The sequence below is a fragment of the Scophthalmus maximus genome, chromosome 16, assembly GCF_022379125.1.
Source record: "Scophthalmus maximus strain ysfricsl-2021 chromosome 16, ASM2237912v1, whole genome shotgun sequence".
NCBI classification, from domain to species: domain Eukaryota; kingdom Metazoa; phylum Chordata; class Actinopteri; order Pleuronectiformes; family Scophthalmidae; genus Scophthalmus; species Scophthalmus maximus.
Genome location: NC_061530.1, coordinates 18,402,374 through 18,425,246, shown reverse-complemented (window position 1 = coordinate 18,425,246; position 22,873 = coordinate 18,402,374). Strand labels below are relative to the sequence as shown.

General features: G+C 48.4%; 1 protein-coding gene across 10 annotated transcripts in view; it reads right to left on the bottom strand.

Moving 5' to 3' along the window:
• tanc2b (tetratricopeptide repeat, ankyrin repeat and coiled-coil containing 2b) overlaps positions 1-22,873 on the bottom strand; it is a 118,320-nt gene that overhangs the window by 53,625 nt on the left and 41,822 nt on the right. For 6 of the 10 annotated variants that reach the window (XM_035612324.2, XM_035612325.2, XM_035612326.2 and 3 more), the window contains exons 4-5: positions 12,147-12,218; positions 9,219-9,398 (exon numbers count right to left, since the gene is read on the bottom strand). In XM_035612324.2, the coding sequence (XP_035468217.2) occupies positions 9,219-9,398; positions 12,147-12,218 (252 nt within the window). Of the gene's footprint in view, positions 1-379; positions 402-775; positions 1,122-9,218; positions 9,399-12,146; positions 12,219-22,873 lie in introns of those variants that run through there. The other 4 variants (XM_035612328.2, XM_035612331.2, XM_035612332.2 and 1 more) reach the window with 4 other exon arrangements.

Genomic DNA, 22,873 nt, shown 5'->3' with positions numbered 1-22,873 from the left:
ACGAGGCAGGGAGCCTGCAGCACTGGAACTGGAAAGGAGGAACCACGTCTCAGCACATGACGGGGTGATTCTGGTACACAGCAACAAGCTGCTGCTGCTGCTGCCTGCACGGTGTGTGTGTGTGTGTGTGTGTGTGTGTGTGTGTGTGTGTGTGTGGGGGGGGGGGGGGGGGGGGGGGGGGGGGGGGATTGTTCCCCACCAACCCATTTAGGCAACCGTATGCTACATGCAGTAGGACGCTGTGCTCTGGAAGGAAAAAGTGAGACTCACAATAACAAGAACAAGCACCATTAGCCACCCACAGCTTGTGCTTGGACACACACACACACACACACACACTCCAACAGACATACACACTCAAAGACAATTGAATGCTCACCCACGCTGACGCATGAAACAGACCAGCTCGCCACGAGAAGAAAAAAAAACCCCACTTGGCAACGTGGTTGATTCACAGGTTATCGAGCCTACGTTGTCATGACCGTGCAGCCCTCTGACAAACGCATCATTTCACGGAAGGGAATTACTTTCCTGCTCCTCCTCCTCCTCCTCCTCCTCCCGTTAGCCCCCGTATGGCGGTACGAACGTCATTGGAAGCAGCGGCGACTGACACCGCCGCCCCAGCGGCGCGATCAGAGAGCGGACGGGCCGGGAGCGAGCTCCGGGCCGAGCAGAGGTGGAGCGGCAGGTGACGGGGGCGGGTGGTGGGTGGGGGGACGGGGGGGAGGGACAGCGGAGGAACGGAACACGCGAAAGAGGGTGTGGCAGGGCTCACCATTCTCAAACCAGATCTCGCATTCCTGCAGGCTGGAGTACGGCACCAGCTCCCCTCCCTCCGCCTCCAGCGACACGAGCAGTCCTTCCTCCCTGAGCGATGACCAGCTCATCAAAATCAAGAGTAGAAAATAAAAAAAGGGGAAAGGAAGAAAAGAAAAAAACAGGAGACAGAAGAAGGAACACCTGCGGCAGAGCAGCGGAGGACGCGTGTTCGGGGAGGACGGAAGCTCGCCTCCCCTCGTTCTCCCCCTCCCGATGCCTCGGCTGAGGAAATCTCCACAGGTCTCAGTTGCTGATGCTGCCCGCTCGGCTCAGTCGCAGTAAATGATACAGAGCCGGGCAGATATGGCAGTGTCGGGAGGAGCGAGAGGAGGAGGAGGAGGAGGAGGATAGGGAAGGAGGGAGGGAGGGAGGGAGGGAGGGAGGGAAAGGGAAGGAGGAAGGAAGAACGCAGCAGTCACTGTGTCACTGGGGGAACGAGGTGGGGGACACGGAGGTGACACGGCGCGATGGCAGCTCGCAGCGAGGGCCCGACCGGCGACCCGAAACCGTCGCCACTATGAAATGAACAATATGAGAAAAAAAACAACGGAGCAGATCAGGGCGCAGCTTCTCCTGTGTGGAGCGAGGCTGCCGGCATCGCCTGCGTGACTGCGTTAGCGCCCGGCGTGTTATGTATAGATGTGAGAGGCGCACGCTCGCTTACAGGAACAGGAGCCCAGGTCTCCAACAGATGAATGGTGCAGTGCTGCTGTTGTCATGGCAACCGCAGAGCAAAAGGAGGGGGAGGAGGAGGGTGGTTGTGGGGGAGAAAATGGCATGAAATAAAATGAGGGGAGGGAGGGATGGAGTTTTTCGCCGTTCGCGGACGACGCTTCGGGGACGGTAAAAAAAAAGAAAAAAAGAGCGGAGGTATTATTTGACAGGAACAAGGGTTTCAATAAGACCTACTCCATTTTCCTCTTAGGCTCAGGCATCCCTGTCTGTCCTTGTTTTACCCTTGAAACTGTATTTGTACAGCTGCAGCCATGTTTCACGGCTATTTAGGGGTTCAGACCCGGAGGGCTCGGTGGTTTATTGTGTAGCGTCTTCGCTTTTGTCCAGGTTCATATCCGTTACAAGCACGCGGCGTTTTGTCTTCTTCTCTTATTCTTATTAATCTCCTTCAGTCACACTTATTTCCCCAGGGTGACGTCTCCAGCCACCGCTGCAAAATGTTGCCAACAAGCCCAGAAGATGGGCAGGGGAAAGTTTTTGAAAGTGCCATCACGTTTACGTGCCCCATAAATCCGGGGTCCTCTAATCAAACCGTCCCTGCGGCCGCGGCGCAAAACGTCGCCTCCGGACAATTTATTCTCTATCGTGTATAAATTTGCATCTGCGGCAGGAGACACGCGGGTGGTGTGTTGTAGGCCAGTCGCATGTCGTCAACAAACTGCAACAGAAACCAGTGGAACAACAAGCGAGGGGGCGGTGGATCACATGGCTTGGCGCTTCGCTGTAACACTATTATCACTAAAATAAGCACAGATACAGTTGCTCTGGGAGGTTGCATAAGTGTGTGTGTGTGTGTGTGTGTGTGTGTGTGTGTGTGTGAGAGAGAGAGAGGAGCATAAAGAAATATTCATAACCAAGACTTTGTTGCTGACTGGTGGGTTTTTCTGTAATTAAAGAGCAGTCATCAGTTGGAGGAGTGACAGCAGTTACATTTCAGATATAAAGTCATCTTGACGCAGCGTAACACTGAATGAATAAGATATAATCTTGAACTTCGTAACTTGTGTCTTTATGCAACAAACATCGATAGTTAGTTATCGTTTCCATCAGATCTGTATTATAATGCCAACTTTTACGCGAGCAATTGTGAAGTTGTTTTCAAATTAATCTTTTGATGACTTCATTTTGATGTTTCTGTGCGATTGTGTTCAAAGACCTTTTTGAAAAGTCTGAGTACCTGAAAAAACATGATGAATTTTAAAGTAATGATCATTGATTTCCTTGTCTATGCACATGATTATTATTTTTTGAATAACTGTTTTTCTTCACAAGTGAATAATCGATGGCCTTCATTCTTCCGTCTGTGTCTCCAATAGGATTGTGAAAATGTTCTTCTTTTTTTAATGTGTAAACTGAACTATGAATTTACAGCATAAACAAACGGAGGAGCATCTTGAAGTGTGTTACATGGCAACATTTCACTGAAAGGCATTATCGAATAAATAAAACTCCAAGGGTAAACCCACCGAGAGAAAAAGTCTGTCATTTTGAGATGAGAAGAATAATAACACATCACTGTCTTACATCGGATCTAGATATGACGCTTCATATCTTTATGACGGCAGCAGGTTAACTAGGGAGCTTAAAGGGGGGAAAAAAAACAAAGCGTGATTCAATAATGAATTCACATGTTATATATTATATATTGTTCAATATTTACAACAATGTAAGAGCGAAAGCACCATAATTCAAATACCCTGGATTTTTGATGTACAGTAGGGGAGCTGAGGGTGCTGCAGCAATCCCCCTACTGGCAAGGGATGTTACTGCATGGCAAAAAAAACAAAAACTTTACCTTGAAAGTTTTATTTCCTTAAATTTTTTTGAAGTAACATTTTGAGGGCAGCAAAGACGCATTTAAAAAAAAATATTTGATTCTATTTTTTATAATATTCAACATAATATTTTCTGTGTGGCCCCTCTCTCCTGAACCTCCTGAGGTCGCCAGGCTGTTGTGGAGAAAAACATATATATATTTTAACATATTCAACATGAAATGAGATATTTTAGTCAGGGAATTTTTTTAACATTAAATTGTCTGTTCCAGTGAAAACATTTGCTTATGCACGATATACATGTATAATAAAAAATGTGAATATCTCAAACTTGCGCTCCGAGTCCTTTCCTGTATCAACACAGGAAACACAGAAACGGCTTCTGATTCCAAAAACCCTGCTAGTTGAACGTTGTTGTCTTTTGGGGGCGAACTCGCTGCATATTTCTTTGCTTTTGTGTCTTGGGTGTCCACACATTGACAAGATTACATCAGGCTGACATTCTCTCCTTTTTTCTTATGATATTTCCTCAAAACATTTGCTGCATCAAGGCCTTTGATCTCCCCAACTCTTCCTTCTTTTACTTTTCTGCACCCGCATTTCAACAGTCATGGCGACAGGACTTTATGAAATAACTCAAACTCTAATAAAATAACTGGTGTTTACATATACGGGGGAATAATGAGGATCTGTGATGTCATCAGTGAAACCCCTCCAGACTATCACCCTGACGACTTAACTATGACAAGAATTTCTGTCCCGGGCACTTAATCCAAAAAATGGTTCTTTACTGCTCCTCCCGAGGGCGTCGTGCTTTCCCGTTCAATTACTCCTCTCTGCACTTAACCGTCACTCTTTATATTTCACCTGTGACAGCGGAGCTGAAAATGTCACATTCCCTTTTCGGCAGAACAAATGATTTGGAGGACGGCGGCGGCGGCGGCGGCGGCCGGGGGGACAACGGCTGAAGCGGAGAAAAATAATGACAATAATTGACGAGCGGAATTCTCTCTGAGGTGCTGCGTCGGGGTAAGGAGGCGTGGAGATTGAGACGTCCCCAAATGTCAGTGTTCATCTCAAGCGCTCGCAGAGGGAAACCAGATGTCACACAGACGCCAGGCTGGGTACGGAGGCGTGGAGGGAGGGGCGAGATTGAGACGTCCCAAATGTCAGCCTGCCTTTCCAAGATGCACCGAGGGCGACGCGATATCATGAAATGCGCTTGTGATATCTCCAGGAAATGGCGTCGCGGAAACCAGGAGATCCACTGATATTAAAAGCGTTTAAAGGACGTTAATCCAAAAAGGATCAAGAATCAAGGGAGCGGCAGCTTTTTCCAGCAGCTCTAGTGTGTTTTTGTAACTTATTTCAACTTTGTTGTCACTTTTGAATATCTTTATGCATGGGGTGGTTCTCGTCCTGTCCTGGACGGATGTGGCTCTTTTGTATTGACACGACTGCGTTGGAAAGGGAACTCGCACTCTGAACAAAAGGAGCCGTAGGTACGTTTGAACCTGCATTTCTTTAATTTCAAAATTTCCCTCAGGATCAATAAAGAAGATATCCTTTATGAAGAAAAAAACAACACCATTCACAGTCTGAATGATGACACACAAGTTTTGCTTGTTCATGTGTGCATGTTTATTGATGAAATCAAACAGGATATTTCCTGACACCTTTAGCTGCTCCAGGGTTTTCAAAATGATTCTCACTGTCGATTATTGACTGTTATTTTCTTGACTGCTTGTTCTTTCCACAAAATGTCAAACTGCAAAAAACTAAAAATGTGCGACGTCCTACATTTGTCATATTATGTACCTTTTTGACACATGGCATGAACTTCAGATGTGGGAATATAATCTGATTATAGTTCAATGCATAGCTCAACAAGTGATCTCCCTTTGGACACCTATCCTGCAAAAATAATAATAGTGAAATAATACATGGCAGAAACGCAGCATCCATCACCAGTGGCTGAGCTCAGCTGTTTTGTCCGTGTGGGTCCTGTAAGACCACCCACACAACGAGCGGTACAACCTGACTAAGCACTTCTGTGTTAATCCCGACCGCGTTGCTACCGAGCACTCTTCTTTTACCTTCATCACGTTGATTTTAGCAGTTCGCTCACTGTAGTACAGGGCCACTTATTCACATATGAGTCTATTACATTAAGCAGCAGAGAGACAATGGATTTCTGATAGACTCATATCAATGGGTTTAATTGCAGCAAGAGTGTAAAAAAAAAAGAATAAAACACGAGAGCCATTATTAAATTAAATCAAGGCCAGTTTTTTTTTTCTGTTTCTCTCAGTTTTTAAGGCCAAATGCGAATTTCTATCTTCACGTCGCAAAATCCGTGGGGAGGCGGTAGTTGTATTGATTGCCGCCATTAATTGAGGAAAAGCGTGATCATCTGGAGAGAGAGACGTTGAAATAACTTTAAATGTTTCAGAGTGGATCAATCGAAGTTGGCGGAGACGGCTCGACCGAGCCACTTGAGGGAGGTGTTTATTAAAAAAAACGAATAAGCAATCAAGTGATTACGGCTCATAACAATCAGCTGCTGGAAAATAATATCGCAGCGAGCAGGAGGACTAATTGCCACTCATTGTCTCACACAGGACTGAAATAAATACTCAGAAATAAACTTTATTATTGTTCTCGGGGAAATACGTGGAAAACGTCCCAAAGAAAGTTAAAGAGAGTGCGTCACACCTGTACGCGCGTGCTACAGCGCTAAGACAAGTGTTGCATGAGCGGCGTATCTCCTGTCGGGAGTGGAGCAGCGTGTGTGTGTGTGTGTGTGTGTGTGTGTGTGTGTGTGTGTGTGTGTGGGTGACGGACAGAGAGTTGGCTGTAGAAGTTAATGGTTCCTCCCAAAATGTTTGCTCATCTTATATGTTTCTGTAAAAAGAAATTCAGCAGATATACAGCATTGGTGCAAGGTCTCCTCTTATTGTCAGTGTCGCTCATGCTTTAAGTCTTTCAATGAATGAGGTGAAAGAGTCCAACTCCTTTTATATTATTTTATGTCCATAAAAAAATCAGCTGTGACTGTCAACAAAAAGAAATGAAATGAGATGCACCGCGATGGTATAGTGCAGTTCTGTGGGACTCGTGGCTGCCCCCCCCCCCCGAGAGACTTCACAACAGGCAGAGGGGATTCAATCAGGAACTCAACGATTCTCTCGAAAAAGGTCAGCGCTTTCATGGGGCGTTCATTCCATCAGAGCCAAAGAGGCGGAATAACACCGCTCGGCCTCCCTAAGGCCGATCAGAGGCCGTGCAGGAAGGAAACGAGGAGGGTGTGGCCGGCCGAGGCCGCCGGGGGAGATCAAGGCGCCGCGGCGGTTTGAGCCCTAATGCGACCTCTCCTTCTCCCACCCCTGCCATCTCTGGCATGGGGAGCAGCTCTGGCCTGTGACGCCAACAACACACGCAGAGAGGCATGGTGCCGCCACGCTGCGCAGGAAGTGGCGCTGAGCTGAATTAATTAAAGGGTGAGAAAGCCGGGGTGGATGAGGCCCCGACAATCTGCTGCTCGATTGCCTCTCGAGCGCCGACGCGGGTCTTTGAGGGACTTGAAGGACAGAAGGCACCTCCAGGCGCTTAAGAGCTTTTGGGCGCGTTGTCGTGCGGATGCATCGGCCGCCATAAGTCGCGTCGACGCGTGATCTAAAGAAAGAGGCCTCGTCGGGAGAGAGAGTCTCGTGTGCAGACATGCATGTGTCACACTAGCCGGAAAAAATCATCCATTTTAAGTGTTTGGTTGTTTTCAGCACCTTTATACCCCCCATTCATTTCTCAAATATTTTTTTTCTGCAGTCCACATTGCTGCTGTCAACTCCCAAGTTTCCCAGATGTAGGACGAATAAAGGAATATCTCATCCTCTCTCATCATTACAGCAGACTACAATGTAACGCACGAGAGGTGGTTCGACAGAGACGTAAATCTGGAGAGGATTAACACACTGAACGGCTAATCCTGCCAAAATGATACCCCTCACTGTCCTGCACACACACACACACGCACACGCACACACACACACCCACACTTAAAGGAGGAGAAGTTTAAGTGGACTAATTATGCGAAAGGTAAAACAAATCGGGCAGGAGGAACAGCTGCTGCGTCTGAAGACAAATCCAAATTCCCACGTTAGAAGAATCTAAAAATACCGAGAAGCAGCCCTCACCACCAGCATCACCTGACCGGTACAATACATCACTCCACATAATACTGCAGAGAGCGAGACCTCCTCTCCTCTACTGTACGTCGACCGTGGAACAAGAATAGTACAAATGAGAGATGTGATTGATCAAACTGTTCTCACGGCAACAACATCCTCCTTTGTGTGACAGCCTTTGAGATCAAAACACACACACACACACACACACACACGTACAGCATATAATTACAGGTTCACATGAGAATGAATTCATTTTGATTCACACGGATGAAAGTGCCGTCGTGGAATCAGGCTGAATCTGCTACGAAACATCACGTCAAAAGAATAAAAGACAAATACGACTGGAGCAGAGGAAGACGCCTCCTCGAGCAGAAAAAGTGTGACTTTGGTCTCAAATCTAATTTTCGGCTCCTGTTCCTCAAATAAAGCCTCGGCACACCCAGGTACAGTGACAGAAAATGTGTTGTGGCGTGTTTCCTTATTTTAAAAACCCCCCAAAACTGCTTGGAGAGACCATAAATCATCATTGTATGATATAAAAAATCACGGCCCCTCTTGCACATCAGAGGGAGACGAGGGGCTGGTGCGCCCTAGTGGCGACTGAGCTCTAAAAAGTCCCTTTACACCCACACTGTCTCTCTCCGCTTCCGCGTTGGGGCCTCGCATGTGCTCGTATTCGGCCAAAGCTGCAGTGTCAATATTTCATTTTCAAAAATCCGGTGCAGCGGTTTAAAGCCTCGGATAACCAGACTGCTCCGTTAACCGAACCGCAGCTTCCATCCCTCCTCCTCCCCACTGTGATAACAGAACATGACACACACACACACACACACACACACACACACACACACACACACACACACACACACACACACACACACACACACACACACACACACACACACACACACACACACACACACACACACACACACACAGTCACACACACACACACACACACACACACACACACACACACACACACACACACACACACAGACTCATAATCCAGTTAATGGGGGAGACAGAGGGGAAGCGGTTCCCTGGATGTCAGAGATGAGTGTGGACGGAAGCGATCAGTGGCGGGAGATGGAGCCAGCGACGGCTCGCAGGTCTATCACCTGTGTCTTGGCACTCTGTAGGTCGGACTTTGGCAATTACAAGAGTTGGAAATTGCAGTGTACATTATTGCTGCCACAGGCCAGAGCTCGACCCAGCCCCCCCCCCCACGCCAGGTCTTTCTCCCCTTCGAATTATGGGGTCAAGTAGTTACGGTAAGTGATTGCTGGATATGAGCAAGCGTCAGGGTGAGAAATCAACTCACTCCTCTTCACTTTGTCTCTTAAAATCTGTTTTAATCCGCTGTGTGTGTGTGTGTGTGTGTGTGTGTGTGTGTGTGTGTGTGTGTGTGATGACAAACACTGCCTGTGGTGGTGGTGGTGGTGGTACAGTGAAGGGTTAAGGGAGGCTGCATTAGTACAATGAGTCCACGGGGGAGGACAGCTACAGGCGAGGATGTACGCAACAAGACAAATCTGAACCAGATTTAGCCCACGTCTCTGTTGGCAGTGGGTTTCTTCCCCCCCCCCCCAAAAACCCCAGGCTTTAAAAAAAAACAAACATGACAACGCTGCCTTGTTTAAAACAATAACTCCAATAATGCAGTTTGAGTGCATCCCTTCGTCAGCGCAGTGTCTTTTACCTGTGAGCTTCTTCACAGGCTGCAGCTGGACACTGATGGTCTGGTGGGTGAGCAGCGGGGAGGAGGGCAGCGAGCGCGACACGCCCTCCATTATGCGAATGTGCTGCATGCCCTCGGTCATGGAGAGCGGGGGCACGGCGTAGTCTCCCTCGAAGGCGCAGTCGCTGTCTATGCTGCCACCTGCAGGACGGGAGGGAACACAGGGAAGTGTGAGATTCCTCTCCCACTCTCTCTCTCTCTCTCTCTCTTACACATTAAGATTGAATGACCTTCTGACACTGTTTCCACACTTAAAGTAAAAGGACGTTGTGGGCGAAGGCACGGTGCTTTCACTGTGAAGAAAACTGTGGGAAAAAATAGCATTTGAGTTCACTGATGTGCCGTCATCCTCTCAAATGGCCTCGCCCCGTCTGTATTTGTGGATAAATTGTTTTTTGAGAAACCCGTCATATTTGGAGCGGATCTGGAAGTGGCAACCCACCGCGACGTCACCCATTGGTTTGAAGCCTTGAGCACTTTGACCAGCGCCATCTTGGTTTTTTGAAACCAGAAGTAACCATATGTAGAGGAGCAGTGGGCGTGGTCTGACTGAGAGGTCGTCCAGCCTACATCTCGTGACCTGCACCCACGATACTAGCCGTCAATCACAAGGTATCAATCCCCCAATGCATCTTCATCGTCTATTTGCCCCTAAATGGGACCATCATTTACTACATGTTGTATGGAAGAAGACTCGAAACTAGAGATCGAACCATAAACTCCTCAGGAAAAGGATTTAGTGACGTTATAAATCAAAGTGAGAAGCAGAGTCATGTTCTCATAGACTTCTGATACTAGTGGAGTAGCCCTCTGCTGGTCATCCGAGAGAACACAGGTTTCAGGCACTTCCCCATTGGCTTCTTTTCCCGGAGCCGGTGAATTTGTCCATTTCTACGTACAGTCAATGGGATAAATGGGTTAGAATATAGGATTTCTTTCCCCCCAAACACCCTTCTAGTTTAGTCCATAACGCTCTTCAGGTTCAGAGTGTTTTGGGCTTCGACTAACACTTATTTCCATTGTAAATTAATTTGCCGATAAGTTTTTGTTGTTTTTTTTCCAATTAACTGATAAAAACAAGCTGGAAGCAGCAAATGTTTGTCATTCTGGTTGATACATAACTAACAATTTATAGATAATCCATCATTGCAGTGTTTATTTGAGGGCGGCTGTGTTGGATTGTACTCTACCGTGCCGGTGTTGCTGTTTGTTCGCTGTGTGACAGACAGATAAGTGTATTCTGAGAGAGAGTATCACGTCCTCCCCTGGTTTCTGATACCAGAGCAGCACCGAGTATTGAGCGCAACAAGATTGGCGTGACCCAGAAGAGCGGGCGGCCCTGCAGGCAACACGTGCTGTTTACAGTCATGGTTATAAACTACAGACTGCCCGACCTCAGTGAACACCCCACCGTTTCAATACAACATAATAAAAGGGAGGATTCATTCTTCCAACCATCTGAACTGTGTTTAAACACACGGTCACGACCGCGAGAGGGAATTTTATTTGCCAAAAAACAAAACAAAGGCTCCTAACAATGAGGAGTAATTACAGCCAGAGCGCACACAGCCACTCTCAATCACTCACTCATCTCTCTTGCTTCAAAAAGCCATGAATAATAACATCTGTATGATATTTTTTTTTTCATTTTTGGGCTGGGGGAGCTTCAGCTGTCTACAAACACATCATCCATTTTGCGAATGGGCCCTGGCCCCGTCTACCCCGGCAGACGGAGCCGCAGGAGCAACTGGTCAAGCGACCGGCCTCGCATCAGACAAGCGGCCGCCGGCGGCGTGACACGGAGCCGCAATCGCACACCAGTCTCCCACAGGAAGCCTGCGCGGCGGGCGGCTGGGGCCGACGGGGGGGCAAACCGGGGCGGGTGCTGTAATCCAAATGTTTAAGCAGAGATAACAAACACACACGTCTCCGTCTCTCTCTCTGGGGAGTGTCACTGCAAAAGCAGAAGAAAAACACCGACCAGAGCGGCGGTTCCATTCTCCTGGTGCATGCAGAGCCGTGGTGGGAATGCCAACGGTGGACTTGGTATTCTGGTCGCAATTATCGGTGGTCAGGATCCGACTCAATTTAAATGCATTTTTTCAATACAGGATTCTTCTGCTTTGCTGTTGACCAAATATTCTCCATACGATGGAAGAATTAGTGTCATTTGACGAGTTTGTGTGTTACACAATTTCGACGTCGAGGGGAAAGAGTCTCACTAGAGCTGTGATACTCTGGAGTGGGAACCAAGAGGTGCGATTTCTAACGGCGACGACGGTGATGGTCTTTTATTTTGAGGCCGTGATGGTGAGAGACGATGTTTTTTGAGGAAAAAAAACACCGACTCGTCGAGGTGCTCGGCCCCAAAACGTGCACGAGGAAGGAGACACTAAAAAAGGGGCGACATGAAATTGCAATTGCCCCGAAACATTCCTCGCCGCTGACATTTTTTCGGATTTTGATGAACATCCACCGCGGCCTGTTCTCCCTCCGCCCCTGAAGTCACTCAGATTTACAGGCAAAATTACGCGACCATAAAATTCATACACTTCTCATTTTCCAGTAAATAACGACTTCAATTCCAGTAGTCGTAAACTTTTTCCCCGGCTATAAAGTGGAGTCAAACACAGGCGGGGAAAATAAGGCCTCCGTGGGTTTCCCACTGAGAAAACATTAAAGGAGAAGAAATGGCGTCTGGGAAGAGCTGGCGGAGAGAAAGAGAGAGAGAGACGTATTACAGGAAACGAGAAGGTAAAAGACGGGAGAGAAACTCGGCTCCTTGTTCTCTCTCTCAGGAGACAAGGCGAAGACTTTACGGGCAACACTGTAGCTCATGAATCTGGGAGGTCAACGCTCTGTCATGATCGAATTTCTCGTTTCGCTTACCTTGGCCGGCGTGGCTCAGGTGAGGGTCTAGACCGGGCGAGCGGGCGTCTGCCAGGTCCTCGCTCCCACCATCTGCGGACGAGGAGCAGAAAGAGAAAGACAGGGATTGAGCTCGGACGTGGCCGTGGCGGTGGCGGTGGCGGTGGCGCCGCGCGGCGGTGCCGGCCAGCAGCAGCGCCACGTCCTCCTCGTCGACCAGCCAGGTGTGCGAGCGGAGGACTCCCAGCAGGCTGCTCACGCACAGCCCGTCCACGCCCTTCCTGGCGGGGCCCGGGCGGGCCCTCACGGTCGCAAAGGGGGACCGCGGCACCAGGCTCCACTTCTTCCTGCCCCCCATGGTCGGACTGAAAAGGCGTCAGCGTGTATGTCGGCGTAGGGGCCTGCCCGTGCAGATAACAGTATAGTTTACATCACGGCCGCCGTCGCATGCGGATCGCAGGGCTCACTGGGCGCTGCGGTGCAACGAGCAGGGGACTTGCAGTAACACAGTGGGCGTTAACCCCCCCCCCCGATAGATCCACATACGTTAATGATACGAGGATCAATTACGCCCAAGGGAGCAGGCAGGCGAAATTATCCACAGTGGATGGAGCTGGAGGGGGAGGGGGGGAGGGGGGGCACAGTCAGTGTCACTGGGGGATTGTTTCATAATCCTGTTCAAGTGTGGACGGATCTACTGTAAAGCACGACGGGCCAAGCAGAGGAGGTTTTAGAGACGATTTATACTCGGGAATAAATACTGCACGTCCCACTGGAATTAGACGAGCTATTAATACAAAAAGAAGAAAAAATCCAAACCAAGCCACTTGTGTAAAAAACGGTCTTAGCCGATGGATTTTCTGTGAGTGTGTTAAGATCAGAGGGAAGCAAGAGGGACTGGAAATGTTCCGGGAAAGTTTCCGCATTGGAAAACTCACAGATGCTGCACCCCACCGGCCCAGAAAGCCGGAGTTATCTCGGTGCCATCACACACACACACACACACACACACACTCACACTGTGTGTGAGTGTGTGTGTGTGCCATGTAAGCCAACACAGCAGGCTCGATGGGCTCGCTGGTGGAAAGATCAAGCTCGTCGATGGACAGATAGAATAAGCCGCGGGGGCCGTGACTGTGTGAGAACTGGGCCAAGCCTGAGACTGACACCGATCGTGGGAGGGAGTCTTCCTGTCAAGATGTGCGTCAAGTTTAGGCAAACTAAATCTGAAGATGAGCGACCTGAACGTGTATAATTTGGGAGTGACTTTTGGAAAGATTTGAACCTTTGGTTTATTCCCGGCAGACAAAAACGCAGCTCCTGCTTCTGGCACGTCCGACGTCTCCGTTTCCCTCCACAATTGCGACGCGCATCCGACCAAAAATAGCTCCTCACCTCGTCCACCTGACGAGCCGCATCGTCTGGGAAATCAATGTCGTGAAAATCAATACGCGCTTTGAAGATGATGTACGGTGAGCCGTGAAAAGGCGCGCACGCGCACGCACACACACACACACACACACACACACACACACACACACACACACACACACACACACACACACACACACACACACACACACGTATGAAGAGTGTGATGCTGTGAGCGATGAGAGCCCGTTGACATACAGTAGCAGAGGTGTTTTGTGTTTTTTTTACATGCTTTTTGCTCTGCTCCGTATCTGATTAGCGCCTCGGGTGACGTCGTGAGCGACTCGCCTGTCGTCGGGCGCGCTGGAAATGTCATCCGTGAGCCTTTAATCGTCTAAATGAACGCGAGGCAATAAGCTGAAGGATTAGATACAAAGGGACGACACGTTTCTTGAGCCTGATCTTCTGCCTCATTTGGAAGCTGAAGAGTCGAGACGCAGGATTGGCTGGAAAAAATTGAAAGAATGTGAGTCTGAGTGCGTTTTCCAACTGTAGGGTGTGCATCACGCTTGAGTGTCCTCTGGAAACACTTCCGTTTTGTGGCGGTCCGGGCTCGACAAACACATCTTTGTGGCTCTTTTATTGGAGAGACACAACAGTGGACATGAATCGGGTTCTCTCTTTCTCCTTTTTCGTTACAGAGCTTCCGTCCACAACCACTCGAGGGGGAACACACGACCTGAGCGCGGCCTCGCTGTGACCACATCCTATTCAGTTGGAAATTCAAAAAGCTTCACTCCGAAAAGCTCTGAACGTAGAGCCATCTCCTAAACCGAAAGAAATGACGGTGCACTTTACCCTGTCGGCTCTTTCCCCCGTGCGGCCGCGATGCCACGGCGGACAGCGAGGACGTCAAAAGGAGCGAGGGGCCAATTTGGCACCGGGACAGAGTCATTACAGTAGAGAGAAGTCAGCGTGACTTCCGATGGCGATGCCACGGAGCGTGGCGGTGAACTGTCATTATCGGTCCAGGCAGACTTTGATGAACCTGCCTGCTTTTTAAACTGTTCAATGTGACCCCTGCTCCGACTCGACGCTTCTTCCCACAGATACATCATCGCTAATTTTCTTGCAGCGACCCGGAAGTATTTCATCGGCAGCCATGATGAGAGCCGTTCGGATTCTCTGAATGCATGGGGGAGGTGAATCAATGCTTTTTCTTTCCTATCTCCTTTAGCCTAGGGTACACTGGAGCTTCCTATGCGGAAGGAAAGGACAAATTGACGGCCCACCATTCGTTGCGGCGGCGGTATTTAACGTGACGCGCCGTGGAGGAACGTAAAAGTAGAAGAAGAGGAAGAGTATGAACATGACCCGGAAGAGAAGTCATCACGTGAGTTACTGTTACATTATGAATAATTTACATCTGATGTCACGCGGCGGTAAAACACCGGAACATGCTGATGGAGCCATTTGTCGTCCATCTTCAGAAATTTGCAGGTTCACCACGTGTCGACAACATCCGCCGGATTCTCTGAGCACCGCTGTCGGCGACGAGTGGTGGAGAGGAGAAGACGGTAGGAAGTGCTGCGTCGCAGTCAGTCTTTCATACGACGGATGCTCTCAAAAAAAATGACACACAACGGGAAAAGGATGGCACATCCCGTATTTCAGGAGGCCGGAGAATCGCATCCCTCGGCCCGGCGACAGCACAGTGATTCAGCTCCTCTCTGAACCTCTGCTTATTGCCTCCACGGGGCCCTAATGTTGTTGTGTTGCCAACTTGTTGTCAACCCCCAGGAAGCGGAGCAGTGGTCTAATTAAACACCAGTTAGTCGCAGCAAATTTCTCTCACCATTCATCAGAAGAACATCCCAGGTTTGGGAGGCGCAGATTTATTCTATCGCGGTTTCCTTGGTAATAAAATTGCACTTTGCATATACCTCAAACGCATTGGCGTCTGCACGAAGACGGAATGATAAAATGTTTTGGAATACAATCTCTGCGGGATCGCGGAATCCTGTTCCACACTTGCTAAATCTTAAACGATCCCTTTCAAATCTGATTTAGAAACAGACGCGAAGCGGAGACAATACGTGCCGACATTCATTCAGGTAACATGAATGAATAAAAGGTGAATGTGCACACCGTACATCGCACGGACGCGGTCTTGTGTGAGTACATGCACTGTGGGTAATTGACCAATATACAGAGCGTTTAAAATAAAAAAGGTTCAGAGCTGAGGAAAGGTAAATGCCAACGAGGGAAACACGGCGCTGTGCTATGAAAGAAATTCCAACTGCTGATGTCTCTAGAGAAGGAGGTCAAAAGTGTCAAGGTTATCCAGAAAATAACAAAGCTGCAGACTTGAATGCATCAAGGCTCCAAACAAATGATTCATTTGATTATCCCACTGAATGATCAACGCTTTGCTCTGTAAATGTCTGGAAATAGTGGGAAATGCTTGACTTCAAAAAGTTGAAGCCTTTATACCACACGTTTTATTTGGTCAACAGCCTGAAACCCAAAGATATTTAATTTACAGCGACATTAAACAGAGAAAAACATGGAAGCAAACGTCAGAAAACGTTTTGCTTGAGATAAATAACTTGATCAAAGTTGCTGTGTGTTATGTTTCTGCCCTAGAGGCCGACAGATATGACTGAGAAAGTGATCATCCTATGTGGATCCCAATGCTTAAAAATACTGTTTCGTCAATTAAACTCATATTAAAAATATCAATATTGGTACTCATTTCCAATAACAGTATTGGTCAAACTACAGAGCAAAAGCTAGTTATGACCTGTGGTCCTCTCCAACAACAGCAACAACATAAAGACGTGTTTCCTGGCCTCAGAATAACACTCCCCCCCCTCCAGAAAAGCCCGGGGGCCTGTGACCCCGGCCCAGCGAGGTGATTCTGGAGGACAGTGAGCAGCACGGCGGCGGCGGCGGCGGGCCACAGAGATGACGCATATGTGAGTGGCTGCGTGCGTCAGGCGCTGGCTGACAGCACCGCGACTCAGCAGTGTCCTGGCTGCGTGGAGGTGTTGTGATGGAGGAAGTGGGGAGAAATAGAAAGTGTGTGTGTACGTGTGGATGAGAGACAGGGGGGGGGGGGGGGGGGGGGGGGGGTTGATATGCCTCGACTCCTACACGGCCATCCGATGCTGAAAAAGCCGTGTCGTGGCACTGAGTGGGTGGTCTCGGTTTGAAAGAATATACAAAAAAAAAAAAGTGAATAATAGTCTGGACTACAAAGAGAAGCTGCATCGAGCATCTCCTACCTTCAGTCTGACACGCCGCCGGGGTTGTTACATCACAGAGCGGAGGGACGCGAGAGGCAGCCGGCGGAAAAAAATAAAAAACCAAACGGAAATGGAAGTGCTCTAAAGTTCTCCCGCCGCCCTCGAGACCGAGGGAGAGGGAGTAAGAGCGCGAGCTGCAACGGCTCCTGGTCCTCCTGCAAGGTGTTCCAGTGAAGAGCGACGACACGCATCCCAACTGTACTGTGCCGTCCCGCCAGCTTTAAAGGTCTATCATCATCCGATGCTGCAGCTCCCGCCGCAGGAACTCTCCCCGGGAAGGGTGGAAATCTGTGAAAGGGAACCCTTGTGTGTTTATGCTCTTCCGCAACACGGCGAGGTCACGATGTCGCGGCAGCATCGGCCGGACCACTGACGGGGCGTCGCCGGAGCTCCAGGGGCAGAGATTTCCCTTCGGAATTTCACCTTTGCGGCGCTTTTACGTACACGAGCGAAAAATGACAGGGCAACGCACTAGAGGAAAGGGGGGAAAAACTGGAAAAAGCGTCGTATGTCTGCTGGAAGTCTACACATCTCGGTCTGCGGCAGAGTCGCAGCATCAACCTCGAGTGCTCTCCGGCGGTGAGGAGGAGGAAGCACCTGACTTCTGCGACGGTGTTGGGATAATCTGATGAACACAGTCGCACCAAGAGGTTGGAATCCAGATGGATTCGCGCAGGGGGGAAGAGCCCCCTGCTGCAGTCACGAGCTTCGTCAGTACGGTGGAAGATATTCACTGCCTCAGTGAATGACAGTCAGGTATTCATAATACAGCCGCTTAAAGACACATAAATTAGCTAATATTCCATATTCCTGTTGCGTAGAGGGATTCATCTGTGCACAGTGAGGGTTTTTAAGCGTCGCAAACAGGGACAGAAGTGTGGAAGGAGACGTTCGTACCGCACCCTAATCTCGCCTTCTGCCATCTCCACGAAGAACGTCGCGACTGGTAATCGAGGGGAATCAGACACGTTTGCCCGAAAGAAAATCAATGACTCTGCACCAAACGCCGAAACCTGCGAAAAAACAAATTCCAAACAAAGAGAAAACTGCCACTGCTGCCAGCCGTCGCAATCATTTCTCCTCTTCTGCCTTTTCACGGAGAAAAATGATTTCAACATCTGCAATAGAAAAAAAATAGGGTGTCTCGAAATGTAATGTTAGAAATGCCAAGGCGAAGTGACTTGTGTCTTTTCCTTCGGGTAACGGAGTCCAGACAAACAAACCACGAGGGCGTCACTGTACTCCCCGAGTCAATGACACCGCTCCAGGCTGCGGATTAGCATGTGACGCTGCGTTTAAACGTCTGGATCCACACAGAAGTCAATTTAACTCCCCGCGTACCTTCTGCAAAGCTGTGTGACGAATGTGCGTCGTCCCGTTGAGTGGCCGCGCGGTCACGTTCATTTTGAAGGGAGACATACTTGCGATAGTGAGTCATGATTCTCGAGTCTTGATCTGATTCCAATCTAATTTAGGGGTTCTGTAAACCACCAGCGCAAGAGAGCCCACAAAGAACAACAACAGACGCCTACACAAAATCCACAAAAGCTTATATTTGATCTATTTATACACTCATGTTAGGCCTGGTACCATTTTTATACGGGCCGCTGCCACAGAGTGCACCTCTCCTCGTGGAAATTACACATTTAAAAGGAAAAAGAAGGAAAAAAAACGCCCAGTAAAAGGGACCGTAAAGACGGCACCGCTGGGTTAAAAAGAGAAAAAGGCCAGTGGCAGACGGGAGAAGTGTCATTCTGTTTTTCAAAGAGCAAAGCTTTCAACCTGGAGGGGGGTAAACAATTAGGGAGGGAAGGAGAGAGGGAGAAATAAGAGGAGAGGTGGCCATGGTAACAGATGAAGCATGGAGGACAGAGGGAGGTGAAACGGGGAGATGGCCGAGGCCGTCCTTGCCACTGCGCCCTCTCTCTCGTAGCGCTCTGTTATTCTTATCCTCTGCTTGCCCACAGCGATGCGATAATTCACTCCGCTCTCCGTGTCAGCGTGACGATAACAGAGAGGGAAAAAGAACTACAGACACACACACGCACACACGCGAGGGTGTACGCACGGAGCATCTCAACGGCAACGGAGACGGGTGTACAATTGCAAACAAGCAGGCCTGAATAATGAAACACACATTAAATTTAAATCAGCAGACACCAACACTCGCCCCGTGGTGAGGAGAAAGTGGGCTACTGTGTGTGTGTGTGTGTGTGTGTGTGTGTGTGTGTGTGTGTGTGTGTGACTGGATGCATCTTATCATCATCATCAACAGTGGGACAGTTACAAGATTTATGTATTTACCAAGTTTAGAGAACTCAGATCGGATAAGGAAACTCTGGGATATGTGTCAGTGTGCATGCACTCACATGAACTTGTTTTTTATAGCCTGGTGGACGTTAAAATGTACACACATCTATGGGGACTCACCTGTGGGGCCAAAGTTTGGGTCCCCACAGGTCCACACTGTGTTTTTTGAGGTTCTGTTGAGGTTCTGTTGAGGTTGTGTGTGTGTGTGTGTGCGTGTGTGTGTGTGTGTGTGTGTGTGTACATGTGTGTGATGGATAGACAAGTATTATCTTTGGCAGATTCAGCATGCCGGTCGTACATCAATTTTTCATGCGTTGCTTTCAGCTACAGTACTTAACACTGTTTGGGTGCAGGTCTCATTGTTTGGCACTAATGTACTTCTGGCACAATACCGGGAGAAGGATTTGAGTTTGTGTTTGATTTCATTGCTTTCATAGAAAGTTATAGGCTGCAAGAAATGATTATTAACGCTGCCGATTAATATGCAATTTTTTCTATCAATCAAATCCCTCATATTTTAGAAGCTGGAACATGGACAAGGTTTGAAAAGTGACTGAAGTGGATTATCAAAATTAGTTTAGAGAATGACAAGCTGTATACAAACTATTAATGAGCATGATCTGTTGTTGCACGTAGCCCACTGTAAAATAGTAGTCAACAACAATATTCCCTTGTGTTTTAGATGGATGACTCTGTAGGTTTATAATCATTTAATCATTTAATCTTGTCAGACCAACTGTCCAGAACCTAAAGATACTCAATTTGAAATGATTTAGCAAATGTTGACATTTGAGAGTCCGAAACCAGTAAATATTTGAATAAACGATTCCAAATAATGAATTACTTAAGCAATTAATTTAACTAAATTGTTCAAAATAATAATAATAATAATAATAATGAAAACTCATTTAATTGCAGATGGGGATGTGCACCTCATCAAACCAGGAAAATGTATCCGAGGGTCAAACAATCCCGTCCTTCCAGCGAGTGTCAGCAGGAGCTACAGTAAATATGGAGAGGAGGCGAGGAGGGGCAGCAGACAGTCGGACAGACCGTAGGTTTGAATTCACAGATGGCGTGACGACCGGCCATCGGACGCAGACAGTCGGCATTTGGACACGCAGCTGCCGCGGGTGAAGTTGTGTTCCCTGCAGTCGCAATCGTCTCTCGTGCGCCCGAACAAATGCCGCCGTCATGCACTGACTGCGACGCCGTGTTGTGCTGCCAGGATCATGCGGTGAGAAAACAACAACAACAACAACAACAACAACAACAACATCCCTCGGTATGCTCAGCCAGCGAGGGCAGCATCCTGCTATTCAAAGGCGCGCGCGGCATTGAGAGGCAATAATGAGCCCGTCCACGTCCAAGAGGAAAAAATGAAAGGCCGGTTTCACGACTGGCAAAAACACCAGGAAGCCGCAGCGAGGGGAGGAAGGGAGGGAGGGAGGGGGCTGATAGGTCCGGAATGGCATAAAAAATTTAAATAGGCCACCCCCATGTTATTGCATCTTTTTCACGGCCACATGCACAATCCGGCAGGCTGCTTTGTTTACGGTGGATTTCAGCTATATATATTTATATATATATATATAAATGTGTGTCAGTGTGTGAAAAAATTGTGATGGAATAAAACAGGATGGTGTGGATTGAGGTTCGAGGAAGAAAGAAAGGGAGGACACGGGACGGTTGGCACCTGTAATTATGAGAAATGAATGGATGATGAGTAGGTAGGATGAGTGGGACGATGAGGGGGAGGAAGAAAATAATCACTCCATAAGGAATGGAGGGGAAAAAAAAGAGGAAGGGTTGGATGGATACAAAAAGAAGCTGTGATGAAAATGTTAAAGGGAGTTTTTGGATTGATTGATGGAAAGATGAAAAAAGAAGATGGAGAGGTGTGTTACCTTCAGGTGGGCAACGTTGGTGATCAGATGATAAATGGAGGCAGAGGGGAGGACTTGAGAAAGGAGGAGGAGGAGGAGGATGGGAGGAAGAGACGGGATGGAGCGGTGAAGACTCATTAGCCTACGCAGGGCTGGTACATTAAGCCTTCTCCCTCTCTTCTCACCCCCTTTTGTTCTCCAGAAATATCCGAGTGGGCGGAGGAGCGAGTAGCAGCATGTGCGCGAGAGAGAAGGAACACTTACAGTAACTGAATTGATGACAAGAGTGAGGGGGAGAGCGAAAAGGAACACGCGCGACAGAGGAAGTGGATGACGAGGGAGCCGCGGCCCGATATCTTTAGACATCTTCAGATGCAACAGCGATGGTGCCGAGAGGATTCCTGATTGTTTCCCATCTCCGAAACGATCATGGTTTGATGGTTACTTTTACGATGTTATCCTAACCATAGAAACGGGAGGGACTGACTCTCGCTCCCCGTTCAAGATGAAGAGTGGCCTCCGCTCACGTCAGAAGAAATCACTACATATTTGAACATAAGCTCATTAAGCTCCAGGGTAAAAAGGCAGTGGCCCAAAATCACACAGCAAAGGCCCAAGTATTTCTTGAGTGAGCCGATTGGTTCACACACCATTAGCTTTTGAAGGCGCAGTTGCCAGGTTACACAAACATATTAGGAGATAAAAAAAACGAAGTAAACGCTAAAATAATCTATTTTGAGGTTCGATTAATGGTTAAAAAAGAATTTAGGCAAAAAATCAACAAAAGGATGGTGAGAATTTGCAAACAGATTGTTAGTTTTTAAAAAAAGTTTAAAAAGTTTAGTTTTTAGTTTGCACTTTATTGAATTGTCTCTATAGTTCCAGTTCCAACTTTCACCAAACATACCGGTCTACCTGCACAATGAAAAATGACCAAACACTCGGCTTCACCTTAAAAACATCTGTCTTGTTTACAAAATGTCAGATTATCTGACTGCTCATGTTTCTGGCCCCTTTACGACTTATTTTTTTGGAGGCAACGCCACGTTGCCAGTAACGCAACCGAGACGGAAACCGCGATGCAATCACAAGTCCACGATCTCATATCAGGACCTGATGCAGGTGAAGCCTGTTGTTTCTCCCATGACTTCACTGAAGCGCGACAGACGGTGACTCAACATCAAGACACACTTGAATCTTTCCGTTTCAAGACAATGGCCTCTAGATCAATGTGCAGTGTCTATCTACAGTAACACACACACACACACACACACACACACACACACACTGGGCCGGTGTCCGTGCTCAAGGTGTGGCACGACGCCGGGACGCCGAGGACGCCCCCACTCCCCGGGTCAAGGTGACACCGAGCGCAGCCGCCACACAACGGAGCGAACGAATCAGTCAGAGAGACACGTCGGCCTGACGCGTGCCGCTGGCGCCAGACACTCAACAGCACTGCTCTTGAAATCACATCCTTGAACCGTTCACCTCTCAAAGTGCAAACTGAGACGCCCACGCACGGACGCGTTGCGGGATGGAGAGCTGCCCAGACAGAGAGCTGCATGGGAAGAAGAACAAAATCGTGGCAGACGGATGAATCTTCTCCCCATATTCACAAATGAATCCAGAGATACAGCCATGCAACCCACCCATCCATCCTCCCTCCCGCCCCGACTCACCTTTGTCAGCTGAGCGCCGCGTCAGCCCAGGCAATAAAAATCCTGCCGCATAGTAAAAGGGAGATCCTTAAACAAAAGGAGGAGACTGTCGGCGGCACGGAGAGGAAAAGAAAGAAAAAAAACGTGGGGGGGGGGACAAAAAGAGGACAAAAGATAGAGGGAGAGGATAGGAGGAGAAGAGGAAGAGGAAG